The 18,165-nt window shown below is 36.6% G+C and overlaps 1 protein-coding gene across 1 annotated transcript; it reads left to right on the forward strand.

The window, feature by feature from the left end:
- Nucleotides 1-4,090: 4,090 nt before the first annotated feature.
- On the forward strand, nt 4,091-11,840 carry LOC132185483 (DUF21 domain-containing protein At4g14240-like). Its single transcript, XM_059599253.1, has 13 exons — nt 4,091-4,420; nt 4,536-4,612; nt 7,206-7,289; nt 7,404-7,517; nt 7,940-8,023; nt 8,167-8,238; nt 8,728-8,795; nt 9,241-9,328; nt 9,435-9,508; nt 9,595-9,973; nt 10,071-10,117; nt 10,222-10,300; nt 11,421-11,840. The coding sequence occupies exons 1-13, from the start codon at nt 4,180-4,182 to the stop codon at nt 11,454-11,456; spliced, it is 1,443 nt and encodes a 480-aa protein (XP_059455236.1). The 5' UTR covers nt 4,091-4,179; the 3' UTR covers nt 11,457-11,840.
- Nucleotides 11,841-18,165: the final 6,325 nt, after the last annotated feature.

Raw genomic sequence — 18,165 nt, forward strand, 5'->3', positions numbered from 1 at the left:
CCTCTCTTCTTTCTTCTTCTCTCTTTTGCTCTCATGCCCAGTATACCCCCCATGGCAGCTCTCTCTTCTCTCGTATGGGAATAAGAAAAAGAAAAGGAGAAGAGAAAAATAAGAGAAGATAAGAAGAAAATGAAAAAGAGAAGAGAAGATCTGATTTTTTTTATTTTTTATTTTGTTTTTTTTGCTGGGTTTGAGATTTTGATTTTTTTTTTTTTTTTTTTTGCTGCTGGGTTTGGGTGTTTGAAATTTTTATGGGTCTAATTTTTTTGGTTGGTTTGGTTTGGTTTGATTTTTCAGGTTAAATCCACTTGGGGAACGGACATCGTATACTCTAATGGGTAATTTTTCTAATTTTTCTGTCGTTTGTCTTAGCTTTTAAACGTATTGATTTTTCTGGTTCTTTTGTGTTGCAGGTTTTTGATTTTGGGTACTCTCCAACTCCACACAGTGAGTGAGTAGTAAAATTAGATTCAAAGTTTAAAACTTTTGAAAAATTTTGCTTAAATTAATTTTTGCTGCTGGGTTTGAATCTATTGATCTATTCCATGTTCAATTAATTTTTTTTTTCAATTAAATTTTGATTTGCTGTTGGGTTAGGATTTTTGAAAATCAGATTCCATGATATTATTTGAAAAAAAAAAATCGAAAATAAATTTGAAATTTTTTTTTACTACTAGTTTTTTAAACTTTAGTAATATGTCAAGTTTGACATGTCACCCTTTGGTGACGTGTCAAACTTGACATGTTACTAAATTCTTATTAGTGACTTCCAATTTATTAACCCGCCACACATGTAACTAACGGCACATCACTAAACTTTAGTGACATGTCAACATGCTCGACACATCACTAATGGTTGGTTACTAAATTATTGATTCTTTTTGTAGTGCTGAAATATCTCAAAGTACAACCCAAAAAACTTGCTCTTTCCATGGAAATTTCATCAAATATATAGAATGCAAAAACATAAACATAAACACCAAGGACGAAAAAAAAAAAAGCAAACCAACAAAAATCTTTCTTCTCATATACACGTGTTTTTTATATAAAAAATAATTTTTTTTATGAAAAAAAAAAAAACAACCGAATTTGTAGAGGCAGCCACGTCAGCATTGGATGACGCTGGGCTGCCTCTAGGATGCCGGATAGCATGACTCCTATTATATGAAATATATATATAATATAAATATATATTATATTTTAAAAAAAGCAGTTAGTGGTTAATGGTTTTCAAAAACCTAATAACTGCTAACCGCTAACTACCTAGCGGTTAGCAGTTTTTACTAACCGCTTTTAAAAGCGGTTAGTAGTTAGTGTGGTTATAAAAGCAGTTTAAAGCGGTTAATGGTTAGTGTGGTTAAGCGGTTATAAAAGCAGTGGCATGTTTGGTCAAATTTTGAAAAGCATTTTGGATTTTCAGTTTTTAAAAGGTAAAAATTGAGAGAATTGATTTGGTTGAAGTCATATTTGAGACAAACTGAAAATTGGTTTGGTAAAATTTTGAAAAAGTTTTGTAAAAATTAAATTTGAAAATATTTTTATAAAATAAAAGAAAATAAATAAATAATTTTAAAAGTGATGCACCACGGTGATGGCACCGCCACTATGGTGTTGATTTGGTGGCCCTGGCTATAACAATGGTAGCACCACTTTTCTTAAAAAAACATAATGTGTAATGAGAATGGTACATTTTAAATGAATGGTATAGACAATGACAACAATGCAAATAAGAAGAAAAAAAAAAAAAAAAGGGTGCCCCGTTCGTTTGACCACCTCTAAAAGGGTGGTTTGGGGGTGGTTCGCAAACCCCAAACCTCCCAACTCCCGTTTTTTTTTTTTTAAGTAAAATAAGAAAAATGGTTTCATGTTGTCTTATAAAAGTCTTTTTTTTTTTTTTTTTTTTTAATTTTTAAAATAGAATGTTTTAAATATCAATTAAGATTATAGTTGATATTTTATTAATATAATATTTATTATATTTCCAAAACAATAAATTAAAATTAAAGAAATTCTACACATAAATTTTTGTATTACAAATTAATTTATTTCGTACAACCCGTAGTCATTATAAACATCATCTGATCAAGACACCCTGTATATTATTTTTGACGATAAGATTGTTGGCGATTTGACTTTTTGTTGCTGAGGTTTGTTTTATATTAAAAATGATATAAAGAGAATTATAGTTTTTTTAAGGTATTTTTAAATGTGATGTGACATTTTCTGGAAGCAAATAACTCATAGATTGCGAAGAAATTATCAAACACGGCAAGAATTTGTCATTCATGATGACAAAGAAAGTGAAGAGGATTGCGATTAAGAACGTATTTTGGAGATGGAAAATAAAGATAATCATTGTCTAGTTGAAAAAGTTCTAATGAATCGAGTAGTGGAGACTGGAGAGGGACGTGATTTGTCAGAATATAGTGTGGATCTGAAAATTGATTGGGACGATAACATTCAAAGAGTTAGATATGAACCATTTCCTCACGTAGTTAGATATGAGTGTGTTTAATTCTATCATCTTCCCTTCGCTTGTATGACTTGTGATGTGGGGTCTTGCAGAAAATGCTTCTTCTTTTTTTGGTTCAATGTGAAGAGAGCGCAGAGGGAAATTACAAGAAAACAAACGACAAATGCAACAGAAATTTCCTAAAAACAGTCGAAAATGAATCAAATAAATGACTTGACCCATCAAGCTAATTGAAAAAGCCAAAAGAGGCTATTAAATATGGCAACCTTCCATAAACGGAACAAAACCCCAAACGACCATCAGTAGTTGGGTAAAAAGAACAACGTTGACCATCAATAGTCGGAAAGGAGAAGAAACACTATGTCAGAAATGGAAAAGGAGGCTAGTACAAAAAACTAGCAAAAAAAGGAAACACAAAGAACATAAATATATAGGGAAAAATAAAGAGACAAAATAAAATAACAGGACAACACCACCAGCACTAGACAAGGAGGAGGAAGGCAGCCTGGCCTGGTGCATGGAAGCCACTCGCAGGCGCGTGAGGGCCACGCGTTGGCAATGGTTGACGGGGGAACGTCAAAAGAGGTCGGCGGCAATGGTGATGGGTAGAGGAAGGTGGCATGTGCTATGTAGGGCGCTCCACGCGTCGACGCCTATGAGATCTACTGTCGGGCGCGTGGAGGTTGGATGGAGGCATGACTGGTGGCCGCTGGCAATGGAGGGACCCATGATCATGGTAGAGTGGTGAGTCTATGGGTGTGGCTTCCTGAAATTGACAGATCTAATTTTGAAAAAAAAAATCAAATCCAAAAACCTCAAAAAGATTGAGGATCTAGGGCTGAGAACAACAAAAGTCGGAAGGAGGCTACAATTGGATGACTAGCGGTGGAGGAGGGGCTGAAAGTACTAGTGGACAAAGATAAGGTCCAAAAAGAGGCAAATAGGACATCCACAGAGACGAATATGACCTCCAAAAAGATAGAAAAATGAGGAGAAAAGAGGAAGGATGAGGGAATCGTAACTCCCTCCCCCTATGCTTCTTGAGATTCAAAGGAGGGGAAAAAGGTTTTGTTTGAGGAGAGAAAAGAGAGATTTCGAGAGGAAAAAAAGAAAGCAAGGTCCCTACTAATTACTATTGCAATTTGCAGCGGCATTGCTTTAGTTCAATTTGTTTCTATGCAATGCAGATTGTACTTGGCAAACAATTTTTTTTCCTTATTAAAAAAAAAAATGTTAAGGGTTAATAAATTCTTTATATTTTGTTTATATTTTTTTATAATTAATCATTAAATTTGTAGGATCCATTATTAACTTACGTGAAATTTACATAAATCTACAAATTTAATAGTTAATTATAAAAAAAATTGACAAAATATAAAGAGTCCTGACATTTCTCTTAAACAAAATTTGCTTTACATAACTAACTTTCCACGGCATTTTGTGCCAGAATCCCTGTTCAGTACGGACAAACATACAAACAGCCGCACATCACTCCAGGAGCCTTAACAGACTCGACTCGTGTACATCACCCCGCCGTCGGATCCTGGTGTAAGCTTTCCTGATCCCGCCACGTGTACATATCACGGTAACTTATTTAGACCAGTCAATTACCATTCAATGATGCAAACAACTGACGATTACATACTCTGAACTCTGAAGAAGAAGATCATCAGGAGGAGCAGAGAGAGAGAGAGTAAGCGGGCGCGATGCACCTGTTAAATGTCGTGATGGCGACCCGGATGCTCACCCGAAACCACGAATCGGAGGCGGTCGGGTCCAGCATAGCTTTTGGATCGGTGTGGTTTTTCGTGTACGCGGGGATATCGTGCTTCCTGGTCCTATTCGCCGGAATCATGTCCGGGCTCACCCTCGGCCTCATGTCCCTCGGCCGCGTCGACCTCGAGATCCTCGAGCGCAGCGGCACCTCCTCCGAGAAAAAGCAGGCCGGTATGGTCCCCTATTCAACCATTTCTAACTTTCGCTCCGATTCCAGGTCGTACTGGTTTCGTTTCGGTTTTGGATTTCTTTATACGTGTGTTTGTTGTTTCGGGATTGTGTGCAGCTACTATACTTCCGGTGGTACAGAAGCAGCACCAGCTCCTCGTCACTTTGCTTTTGTGCAATGCCGTTTCCATGGAGGTAACTGGATTGATGAATTTGGTTTTGAATTGGAATTACAGTGAATATGATTCAAGTTTTGAAAATGCGATAGCATGTTTGAATATACTTTGTACCCGTGTATGTCATATTTATGCACATTTGTCACTGTAATATGTCCAATCATCAGTTAACTTTAACTTATAAGAAGTCAATCTATTCATTCAATTGATATTCTAACATCTTTTCTCACATTAAATTATTTAATTGATATTCTAACGTCTGTCCTTGCATGTAGGCCTAAACTCTCCTTCAATTAGTGAAGTTAAATTCGTAAGTTATTTAAGTGAAATGGGAGGTATAGCGTGGAGTTAGGGTTTGAACTTAATACCACTGTTTTTTACCTTGTCAAATCACTAGTTGTTCCAAAATTTTAAGTTCTAACTTATCAAAAAAAGGGTTAAGTTTTATAGGAGCTAATGAATTTAATCATTTAATTAATAGTCTAACATTATTTAGCAAGAAATACTTGACATCATGGGAAGTTAAGTTTCATATCGGGTGGATAGATTGTGAAGGTGTTGCATGACTACTAAGTCTCATATTGATTTCTTATTGGCTGAGCTTGGGCTGTATAAGTGACTAAGGAGCTTCAATTTTAATTTTGATTAGTTCTTTTGGGTTTTAGCGCAATTGTGACTACCGCTTTCCTTGAGTTGTAGCAAATGGAATCAGAGTCAATCTAGTAACATCACATGGTGTTATTTTAATTTAGTGTGACGTGGACCTTGATGAAGACACTGGGGATTTGAAAGGAAAAATTGTGACATCCTACAAAGTTAGTCCTACATTATATGAGTGGATTATCAAGGCATCGCATGGGGACTAAGTCTCACGTTAGTTTCTTACTATTTAAGATTATGCTATATAAGTGACTCTTGAGAGCTCCAATTGTAATATGGACTAGTTCTTTTAGAGTAATAACATAGATATGTCTAATTCTTTCTTAGGTCGTGACAAAGTATTTGGATAAGTTGGGAAATTATTGAACATTGATAAGCATGTGATTTTAAGGAGGAAATTATACTGGGAGTACGAGAACTTTATATTAATGAAGGAGAATAATTAAAGAAAAAAAAAAGCTTTGGTGTTTACATCAATGGTGGAGCATTGAAGATAATGATATTGTTATTTTTTGTTTTTTTGATAAGTAATCGACATATATTATTAAAAGCATAATGTGCCTCTAAGTACACAAAATATACTTGTCCAACGGAGATAGGGTTACCCTTATTAAGAGCATCCTTGCCAATTTGTCAACGTATTTGATGTCCTTCTTTCCTCTCCCGGTGAGTGTTGCAAACTATATTGAGAAGCTCCAATTTGATTTCTTATGGGATGAGCTAGGTGAAGAGTTCAAATATCATTTGGTGGGTTGGTCTAAGGTTTGTTCGCCCCTCTCGTAGGGACGGTTGGGTATTCGGAACTTGCAGATGTTCAATCGTGCTTTCTTAGATAAATGACGGTGGCGCTATGGGCAAGAGAGAGAGTTTTGGTGAAGAGTGGTGATGGACTCTAAATTTTTGAGAATTCATGGGGTTGGTGGTGTTCTTCTGGGCCTTCTGGAGTGTTTGGGGTAGGGTTATGGAAGAATATAAGAAAGGTTTAGGAGAAATTTTCGTGTCATACTAGATTTAAGGTGGGAGATGGCTCCAAGATTATATTTTACCATGATCAGTGGTGTGGAGATGTGGCCCTAAAGGAGGCATTTCCAGTTTATTTGGTATTGCTTGTGCAAAGGATGCCTCTATTGTGGCTTACTTGGAGTTTGATGATGATTCCAATTAATGGAACGTGAACTCTGCTAGAGCGGCTCATGATTGGATGGTGGACTTCTTTACCTCATTCTTCTAGGTGTTGTATTTAAGTAGAGTGAGACGAGGAAGAGAAAAAAAACTATAGTGGGTACCAAAGAGGGTTGTTCAAGGTTAAATCATTTTATTGCTCCTTGGTTTGTAGTGAAGGATGCCGCTTCCCTTGGAAGAGTGTGTAGTGGACTAAGGCTCCTTTGAGGGCGGCCTTTTTTTGTTTGGTTGGCGGCTCTAGTTAAGAACTTACTGTGGATAACCTTAGGAAGTGGCATGTCATTGTGGTGGACATATGTTGCATGTGTAAGAGAAATGAGGAGTTCGTGGACTATCTTCTTCTTCATTGTGACGTGACTTTTGTTATTTGGATTGCCTTTTTCAATCGTTATGAATTGTCTTGGGTTATGCCTAGACGTGTAGTCGATTTGTATGCTTGTTGGTGGACGTCTGGTAGTTCACAGTGTCGCCGTGTGAAAGATGGTGCCTACGTGCCTTTTATGGTGTTTATGAAGAGAGAAAAATGGCGGAAGTTTTGAGGACCGGGAGAGGACATTGGAGGAGATTAAATCCTTATTCTTCAAAACTTTGTATCCATGGGCAGCTGCTTAGTGTCTCCTTTGATGATTAGTTATAGTGATTTTCTTTTTTTTTTGCTCTTTCTAGCTAGATATTTCCTTCTTGAGATAGATGTTAGTCAACTTCATTTTGCTATTTGGACTATGCTTAGTTCTGTAAAAGTTACTGGCTTTGATATTTGTAATCTGCAGGCCCTTCCTATATACCTGGATAAACTTTTCAATCAGTATGTCGCGATAATTCTCTCCGTAACTTTTGTTCTGGCTTTTGGAGAGGTATGTATGCTGTTCTACTAAGTGTCCTGCTTTCACTGGTTTAGCTGCGATGTTTAAATCTACATTTTATTGCTTTAAATGTGATTGATTATTCTGTTTTGTTTCACTTGTCAGGTCATTCCGCAAGCTATATGCACGAGATATGGACTTGCTGTAGGGGCCAATTTCGTATGGCTTGTGAGAATTTTGATGATAATTTGCTATCCAATTGCCTATCCCATTGGAAAGGTAACATCAAAGACAGAATTTTTATCATGTTTTGTGAACATGGGATTTACGTGGTTGTTGCACACTAGGGGTGGTTCACAAGAAACATGCGGGTCCTTAGTTTTTTCTCTACAAGTAGGAAAAGTTGTCTCACAAACCTCTACGTTAGCTAATGTCTTGTTATTACCTTTTTAGTACCTTTCTTTTATTTAAAACCGAGTTTCAGAATGAAGCTTTAGTATAATTAGCTTCCTTTGTTTTATGCGTGACGAAATAGTGGTGTATTTATGCATCATGAAATGGGCTAATTGTGGTGTACATATTCCATATAATATCTAGCACCCTTTCACTGAAATTACAGCTAAAATCATCTTCTTAATTCTCTACGGCTGCAGTTTGTTCATTGATGTTACTCCTTAACACTTTAAATATGCGCGTTTCAGGTTCTGGATTGGGTATTGGGACATAATGAAGCGTTATTTAGGCGGGCTCAGCTAAAAGCCCTTGTCTCGATCCACGGCATGGAGGTAAAGCTCTTTGGAGTTAATATATGTAAAGCACTGCGATCACTTGGTAAAACCATTATATTGTGTCTAAGAGTGCTGAAACTTCCTAAATATGTCTTGGCTTTCTTCTTCCTACTATATCATGTTTTTCTTGTTATGCTTAGGCCGGGAAGGGAGGTGAACTTACACACGATGAGACGACAATTATTAGTGGAGCACTAGACTTAACTGAAAAGGTAAACGATGTGACTTGAACTGGTATTTTAGAAGCTGTTTATCTATTGCTATTTTGCTTGTCTTTTGAGCATTTTTAGAAGTTTCTGGCTTCAACAAATAATTTTCAGAACATGAAAGGTTCTGGAATGCAGATGAGAAAATTTCTTGCATTAACCTTTTATCTATTTACTTATTAATTTTTGTATTCAAGTTATTGGGGCGCAGGGGGGAGGGATTGCATGCTTTAATGGTTAAGAGTACTTTGCAGTGTTATGTACACTTTTTTAAAATGCATCTATATACTTCACTCTCTTCATTCAAATATGACCATCTAGCTATGACTTCACAGAAATTATCATTTCTGAGTTCTTCAAAGTTCATCTCTGTGCACATATTCTCCAATGGCTTTGGTTTGTTGTTTCTATATAATGTCTTTTATATAACCTAGACCCTTGATATTATTTGTGGTCAGCGTCTCAAAGTCACTCTTTTTTTTTTTTTTAAATCAGACTGCTGAGGAGGCTATGACACCCATTGAATCAACCTTTTCCTTGGATGTGAATTCAAAGTTGGATTGGTAACTTCTACACCTGACTAAGTTTTGTTGTGATTAGTTTTCTTCTTCTAGATCCATCTTCACTTTTGAGACGCCAAGAGTACAATTTACTTTCTAAATTTCGTTTTTCACATTACTGCCAAGAGTTAAATCCATTCTTTTATAATTAGTTTCCTGCTTCAGAAACTTGTTAGAACATGTCAACATTTATTTTGATGGAGATCATTGTTCTGCGTTCTGTAAAAAAAAACAAAGATTGTGATAAATGCGTATGACTGAGACTCGTTGAAGTCGGTTTAACGCATTACTTGTACTATTTAAGCTTTGGTATATGTTGGGAAAATTTGAAATTCCAGTCATTACCACTACATTAATTTGTCCATGCTTAGTGGAAATTTTAGAATACTAGTACACAATTTATTCTTTAAATATATTTGTATTTTCTTTTCTCAATTTTATAACCCAGGGAAGCAATGGGAAAAGTTCTTGCCCGTGGTCATAGTCGAGTTCCTGTCTATTCTGGGAGTCCAAAGAATGTAATCGGACTTCTACTGGTGGGTTGGAAATTTAAGCTGTTGACAAAATTTCTCGTTACATATTTAATTCCCAATTTTGAGGTTTGCTGATTTCTCTCTTCTTGCTTTTTTACTTTGGGGTTAGGTGAAGAGTCTACTCACTGTACGACCTGAAACAGAGACCCCTGTTAGTGCTGTTTCCATCCGCAGAATCCCACGGTGCTTATTTATATTTAGATATGTTTATAATCTCTCTTTCAGAACTAAGTATGGATATTAACTGTTGATGTGCGGGATGTCCCCAGGGTTCCAGCAGATATGCCTCTGTATGATATATTGAATGAATTTCAAAAAGGTAGCAGTCATATGGCAGCGGTAGTGAAGGCTAAGGGGAAAGGCAAGACTCTTCCTCCAACAGTTGAGGGAGAAAAATCTGAAGCAAACAAAGCCAGTGGTGAGAACTCGCAACTGACAACTCCTTTGCTATCAAAGCAGGACGAAGCATTAGACCGTGTCATTATTGAGATTGACCGGCCTTCGAGGCCTATCAAGTTGAATAGGCCACCCTCTTTACAACATAATGGCACAGCAACAACTGGTTTGCCTCATTCATTTGATGATATCGAAGATGGTGAAGTCATTGGTATAATCACCCTTGAAGATGTATTTGAAGAACTTCTGCAGGTAAAGCACATCCCCTCATTTATCTATTCCTTTTCAGTTTGCGCATTTCTTCAGTTGGCAATAGACTCAATGGTGATGATTTCGTCAATCAATGCAGGAGGAAATTGTGGATGAGACAGATGAATATGTTGATGTGCATAAACGGTAGTATAGAGTTTTTGACTACAAAGATTCAATTGCAGTAAGATACAGGATTGTCAAAAAGAAATTGAAAATGATTTGATGTCTTCCTGACTTCCCTTTTGCAGAATCCGTGTGGCTGCAGCTGCAGCTGCTTCATCAGTGGCACGAGCTCCATCATCTCGGAGGCTAATAAATAAGGGATTAGTAAGTGCTTATTACTCCCATTTTGGTCTTTTTTCATATTGCGCTTCTTATCTATCAGCTTAGCAAAATAAATTAAGCTATGCCCAATGTAAAGAAGTCAACATAAATTTAGAACATTTAAGTGTTTAGACCCAGGTTTCTATTAAGATGGTACTTGCAGAAAATAAGGGGAAAAAAAGAAAAAAAATATCCCATAACGCATGTTTTCAGCACAAGCAATTCATAAACACTTCTTCGAATCATATTATGCATCCAGCTGGAGTGTATTATGGTAGACCAATGGGTTGAAATGATGAACTAGTTATCTGGGTTGCTGTAATGGCTTTAAGACAGCCGAGGCGTGCTTGTTATAGTGTAGTGATTTTTTTAACCATATTTTTGAAATATTTGAACTGTAATTTTCAACTGATCAAATATTATATAAATAAATGAGTTTCTTAACTTGAAAAGAAGAAGTTACTACCTTTATAATGGGCTGTGGGTTGTTAGCCATTATACACCTTATAATGTGCTATTAATTTGTGGTATACACCCAAGTGGTATACACCCAAGGAGTTGGCTCAAGTAATAAGTTACTTGGCCTTGGTGCCTCATGAATCTATGATGCATCAGGTCTAAGCTTTGACCCCTTTAAGTGCAAACAATTCCTTGGGTCTACGACCGTAGGCGAAAGCTCAAGCTTTACCCGACCTGTGTAGAGAGGGCGCTTTGCACAGTGTCTTGGAGATCTAGTCAGAGCAAAGTCCTAGATACCCCGATTATCAGAATAAAAAAAAAAATTGTGGTTTAGCTCCAACAAACATGTTAATGGCTGATTAAAAGGAAACTGTCACTAAGTAGATTTTCTCTTTACATTCATGAAACAAAGAGTGCACTTGATGCAAAAAATACAGAACTTCACCTTCAAATAATTGTATAATGTGCCTATAAATGTATAAGAGTTGGCATTGAACTCTTTGCAAAGTATTTGTACTAACTGCTTAAACAGAAATATTAAGAAGTTTTAATTTTGTTTACTTCTGCAACATAGTGATTGCAAAACATCATTACTTTCCCCATACCCAAGTTTTCTCAGTTTTGAAGCTAAATCTTATCGTCTTTTCTTGCTATAATTCCCCAGGGAAGCCAAAGCAAGCAAGGCCAAACCCCGAAGTAATCAGCGGAGGATGTTTTAATTTTCAGAAGGTCACAAGGGACTTCTGGTGAACTCTCTTCATCGGAATAAGAGATGAATGCATACTGCAATAAGAGATGAAATGTATATTAGTCCCACAGAAAAAAGAAAAGATGGCGTTGCTGGTTGGTGGGAGGGAGGGAGGGAGAGAGGGAGAACAATAAAATGGTGCAATATTTTGTCGATTTGTTTGTTTAATCAGAAGATGCTATGTGGTTCTCTGCTAAAATATATCCACATTGGCTGATATTAGTATGTGTACACAGAGATGAATCTACTTGATATCAGGACTATGAACCTCTTGGGCAAAGGCTCAATTTAGTTTTGAGACGATCGATGCGGGAAAAAATTCTGTCGTTGTTGTTCTCTTCTTTCTTTCTTTCTTTTTTCGGGAGCATATGATATTTTATTGTTGAGCTTTGACTTCATTGTGCTTTGTCTTCGAAGTATGTGTTATATACTAAATGCCCAATGGGAGCCACTCTATTGACTGAAAATTGGAATAAGCGAAAAGGCGAGCAGGGAATTTTGTGGAAGAAGGGAAACCATATGGAAATTTGTTATTTAAAGAAGGAGAAAGCTGTGGGTGCTATTAAAGATATTTTGAATATGGAACTTTGGTTTTCATTGATGTCCTAATGGACTGAATTAGGCTATGATTTAGTTGGACTTAAAGGAATGATTGCAATTTTCATGTCTATGCCCTTCGTGTGTAACTTCCGGGAAATAGGTGCTAATGGTATACACAAGTGAATAGTCGTAGTTGGTTTCTCTTGCTTGCCTTTTTAATTTGAAAAAAAATAAAAGATCCTTTGAATAGATTCTCTGTTGTTAAGATAGTGTGCAATCAACACAAAATAACTTATTTTTCTTTTCTTCTGATTTGGTTGAACGAGTGCCTATGGTGTATGACTATGTGAAAGAGAGGGATTGACCAGGTGACCAGGATACATATCCCCAAGCTTCTGGTAATCATGGCATGGTATTGTGGTTGTAAGTTTGATCGAGCCATTAAGGTGCCAAAAAAATTGAAAAAAAAAACTAAAAAAAGAGGAAAATATATTTTACTCTCCTGAACTATCCACACATTTGCACTTTGACCTTCAATGTTTAAAAAATACACTTGACTCCCAAAACTTTCAAATTGTTGCAATTCGATCATTCTAACTTTTTCTTTTATTTCGAGTTGTTTGAACGAGAGCCCATGGTGTACGACTCTGTGAGAGATAAGGGATTAACCATGTGCCCAGGATACATATCCCCAAGCCTCCGGCAAGCATGGAATGGATTAGGGTTGTAAGTTTGATCGAGCCATTAAGATACCAAAAAAATTTGAAAAAAAAAAAAAAAAAAGACTTAATCATTTAAATTATATTATAACATTTTCCCTCACACTCAAACTCTCATTCAACAAATAAGATTTAACAAGTAGAATTTCTAACTGAAATTGAAAATGAATAACAAAGGCAATATTCGGGATCAAGACCTAATACTATGTTGAATTATACTTAAGCAGATAATTTTTTTTTTTTTTTTTTTAAAGTTTAACTTAATGGTTTAAATTATATTGCCAACCCTTAATTAAAAATAAAGAAGAAAGTAAGTGGAAAATAAACTATATATTATGCATTTGCTAAAACACAATAATTGATCATCCTGTACATATTTCTTACACGAATATCTAGTACTGATCATTCCGGCCATAAATAAACCTCCTTCTAGCTCCTGCATGCACAATTTCAAGTCGCTTTTGAGTTCATGATCAGCCCAGCATTTGAAAAACGTACAGCTGCTGCAGAAGCAGAACTTAGCCTCAAAAGCTCAACTCCCAAAAACTCTTTTCCTGGTTACAATTATCGCGCATCAATGACGCCCGTCCCAGCTCAGAAGAATCACGGTGCACTTCCATATAATATACAGCCGTGCCCGCTGCTCCCGGATTTGCCGCGAACACCGCTGCCACGACCGGAGCTTCGGGAGTCGCATTGAATGTATATAGATCCCGACGACGACGTCTTCGACAGAAAAATTAAGAAAAGCTAAAACTTTGGTAACTAGAAAGCATACGAAAACATAGGCTTTTAAAGACGGAGAGAAAGTGAAATGTGGGTGACAGGTGTTGAGCCCTGAGTGGGGTTGACATGGCAGGGTCCCAGCTAAGCAAAGATGACAAAGCAAACCCATCAGCTTGTCTCCCCTGCCAATTCACCTGGAAAAGGACTTGTCATAATTTATCCTATTTTGATTTGAAGGCCATCCCTGTCTCTACAGGGCTTTATTTTGTCCCCCACTGTACATCTATATATATAGCGAGTGTATATATATATATTTACCCAAACGAAACCCACTGCAGCAGTGCTGCCTGCATTTCCGGATGCCTTCGGATGCTATGAACATGTTAAAAGCTACCAAACAAACAGCCACGAATAATTCTGCTACATGTCACTTTTTCCATCTAGTTTTAAGCCTTATTCCTCGTTCACTGCCACAGAAATATATCTTTCTTGTACACCACATCTATATCATATCATATCATATATATATATATATATATATATATAGAAGATGAATGAATGCATGCATGCAGGGATCAAGGATGGTACATAGGATTCATCAGCAAGTCATTTTATATATATAAATATGCTCTATTTACCCTTTACATGATCGATCTGAGGATTTTAGACAAAAATAGCTAAAAAAGAAAAAAGAAAAAAGCAAAAAATGTAATTAATGCTAGCTAGCTTCCTTAAAACGATCGACAAGATGATGCGCTTGAGGGTCTAAGAGTACTTGTGCCAACCAAGTAGCATGGAGATGCAGACCCGCATGATATAGAGCTTCCCCCTCTGCTGTCTCACCATTCTCTTCCACTTGGCAAATCTCGGCCTTCCCATTGTTTGATACTAATTATAATTTGTCTGCTGATCAGACTTGGTGCGAATATTTATTGAGATTAATTGATCATCCCATGTGGCATGCATAGGATTCTACCAAAACAGAGAGATTGGGGCCACATGTGCACTTCTATTAAGGCCACGTCATAGCTAGGGTCCACTTGTACCTACATAGTGCATGGATGTCACGTGCACTTCCTCTCTCAAGAGTCAAGACTCAGCGAGCTTAAGCGTCTTCTTAAAATCAATCCTGCCGGCCATTGACCATTGTGGCCCTCGCTAAAGCAGTTCCAAAGTACAAAAACATGAATCTTATCTAGTTATCTTCAATCTTCATCAACAGTTGCATGATTAGCCTTTTATAGAGATCATTGTCTTTTCCCTTCAACTAAATGACACAAAGAAGCAACCTTTATTAGCTTCACCGCACTGTTACATTTACAATAACTTCACATGACCTCTACAATATCGGATGTCGGATATCGGCCATGTACTTGTTGAGCCCTCTTTGGCTTCAAATTAATGGGTCGACAATTAATGCAACACATTGCTTTGCCAAGTGATCGTGAAACATGGTTTTGTTATTTAATTGCAGACCAATGTTACTATTTGTTGTAGTACGTATGACATGCATATATTGTGTGACATTAATTCGTTTATCGGGTCATTTGAAAATGTTAGTTCTTGTGTTGGTTTAATTCAGTTCCAAAATGCAGAAGCTACTGTTTATGGGCTTAAACATTGGTATAGAATGCTTAGAATCCAATCTCCACCGTTCATAATGTAGATTCATGTGTTATGAACGTCCCTGCAAAATTTCAGCTCAATCGGACCACAAAAACCCATCGATCGGAGCTATTGATCAAGACTGGACAGCATTTCCAGAATGCTGTTTCACCCATTGCATGCCCTGTCCGGACAACCCATTAACTTGTCCGGACACCCCGTAAGTTTTAGGCCCAAAAACGTGATTTTAAGTGGGTTAGGTCTATGGTTTTGTCGGGGGTATATATACATCATTATAGAAGAGAGAATAACAAATTTTCACCCCCAGAGAGTTCATGTGAGGCTGTGCTTGAGTGATTATTTTGTTGTGAGGCAAATTGATTCCTCTTAGAGGATTTTTGTTAGTTTTGATTGTGTGCTTAATTGAAGTCTATCGGAAGGGTCCGATAAAGGAAAATCACGTTGAAGAAGATTGTGAGCGAGGAGATAAGTTGGAGGCTTGTCGATCTTACAGAGTCAAGGTCTTGCAAAGGGTTGTAAGTGTTCTTAGTATCTCTAATCTCTGGATAATCTTTTAATAGTGATTTCCTAAGTTTGGCTGCTCCGGAAATGTTTTACTTTTAGAACGTTTTCTAAAAGGTTTCCTCTTCATCACCAAAATCTTTATGTTTGATTTTACTTGTTTTTTGTGGTTGTTTGCTTAGATTTAAATATTCATTAATTCCGCATAAAATTGTGATATTTATCTGTTTAGAGTTTTTCAGTAAATATTGTGACGTCCCAAAAAGTTAGTACCTACGTGCGTAGGTGAGTGAAGTTAAGAGTGAATAGGAAATTAAAGACTCCATATATACTACTAAATATATGATTATGATATATTCAATGTTAATTTTGTGTCGGGTACGTGATGTCGTGGGTGCCAAGAACAAGAAGAATAGATAAATATCGCTTAGATCTCAAGAAATCTTTTCAAAACACTATAGTTTATATAAGGTTTGAAGGAAAATAATGAAGAAACTCAACTCTGAACATACTTATTGAAAAAAAAACTGAATAATAATCAAAAGTTACTGGACGCTATAAACATGTATTTATAGCCCCAAACTCCTAACCCTAGTAGTAAGAAGAGATTAAGTCGGTTTAGACCTCTACGATGACCATCCAAACGGAACATACCTCTGTCTGGACGGTTACTAAATAATTGAAATTAAAGTACATAAAAACCACTGGTCGTCCAGGCGAGGTACAGGCTCGTTAGGACAAAACTAGGTTAAAACCACTAAACCCTAATTCTCTAGCATGGCGCGTCCGGACGGCTTGCAGACGAGACTTCAGATGAAGCTCTTTGAAATTTGTGTGACTAATCTCGTCCGGACGGCTGCAGACAACATTGTAAACGAAGCTCTTGGGAAGTCAAATCAGTCTTCTCTCATCCGTACGGTTTCAGATGAACCTCTCTAGAATTCAACTCGATGCATTGGGAATTACTATGGTGACTTCCTGGGATTGTCTCTTCCTCTTTAGAAATCCCTAGCTTTCTGGTCTACATTAGCTCGTGTAAAAAAATGGAAACCCTAATGTTACGTGTCGGGTTTTAGGTCGTGTCAAAGTATGTGTATAAGACTAAATAAAAAAACCTTAGCTCAATCCATTTAATTAAATGAGTTATACTCTTCAACCCTAGCCTATTGAGTTTGTGTCGATTTCGTAGGTAATGTCAAAAATTACTAGCCTTTATATTGCATGTAAGGGTCAAATTGTGTCGAAGTATGTGTATAAAATATTAAAACTGTATAATAAATCAATCCTAATTAACCCGACTCATTTTTCAACCCTACAAAAATATGATGAGAAAAATACTACGGATATGCAGACAATAAACATGGTGAGAAATCCCGAGGGTACGATGATATTCTGGAGATATTTTAACAAGTACTGGAATTACGTGATAAGGTGATAAAATGGAAATATCTGGATATGTAACTCACTAGTTATGTCAGTCACAGTCCATATATATATATATCAAATTACAGTAAAGTTATATAATTAAATAAAAGATTTTTCTTTTTTGAAAAAAAACTAAACGTGTGTGTCGCCTTCCCCTGTCCAATCATGTTGAATCGCCATGTAGAAGATTGGCATGGAAAGGCTCTCAAACCTTATCTTCCAAGTACAAAAAAAGAAAAAGAAAAGAAAAGGTATATATGAAGATAAGATTATATGGCACGAAAAAATCAATGTGGACCTGTTGGATTAATGTGCTGATATCCAGCTAATCTTGTTCCTCTCGATGACCGAGTCTTAGTCCAGATTATGGGAGCTAGGTTTAAAGCCAGCTTGGACCGTTACAAATGTTGTGCTTTTCCAAGCTTAAATGGTGGGGAGCCATTTCTTTTGTTGGGTCATGTTCGGGGCGTTTGGGAAAGTACAATTATATATGTGGAAGTTGCTGATCAGTGCAGTTCAAGATGTGACTAACTGAGACACCACAGTCACAACATTCCCTGTAAAGGAACATCATGGAGAGATTTGTGTAAAGTAAAACTATATAATGGGGGCCCTTTTAGCACAAATCATGCCCCTTTTGAGCATAAATCATGTACAGGATGACAACTCCAACCAAATAATGTTTGGCAGGGTGATCAGTATCACAAAGTTGGACCCAAAAAAATGGAGCCCTTGTAACATGTGTTATACTCTTGCCACCTAGCCTAGAGACTCTGCGATTTGGGTTTATGCGGGTCAGTCGGTGTAAGATCGAGCATCTCCGGTAGATGCTATAAAATCTATAAATTGGGTATATTTTAGCTAGTATGAGGCAAAAATCACTTTATAACGTACTTATCTAAAAAAATTTATTTTACTTTTTAATTAACTACTTTTGAGTAAGCACTATAGCTTATGTATTCTTTTTTCAATTATTCCTGCCTATTCTCTTTCTTTTGCTACAATCATTTCTCTTTCTTCTCTCTTGGTGATGTAAGAAAACAATAAAAACAAAAAAATACTAAAAAAAATTACAAATTCCGTAGAGTTTATATTGAAAAAGTAGTAAGTATATATATATATAT

Source organism: Corylus avellana, chromosome ca1 (assembly GCF_901000735.1).
Source record: "Corylus avellana chromosome ca1, CavTom2PMs-1.0".
Lineage (NCBI taxonomy): Eukaryota > Viridiplantae > Streptophyta > Magnoliopsida > Fagales > Betulaceae > Corylus > Corylus avellana.

Excerpts from the sequence above, each read along its gene's own strand:
- LOC132185483 (XM_059599253.1), top strand. The coding sequence starts at position 4,180 with ATGCACCTGTTAAATGTCGTGATGGCGACCCGGATGCTCACCCGAAAC. Across the intron at positions 7,290-7,403 it reads TTGTTCTGGCTTTTGGAGAG|GTCATTCCGCAAGCTATATG; the intron begins GTATGTATGCTG and ends TTCACTTGTCAG. Across the intron at positions 9,329-9,434 it reads ATGTAATCGGACTTCTACTG|GTGAAGAGTCTACTCACTGT; the intron begins GTGGGTTGGAAA and ends CTTTGGGGTTAG.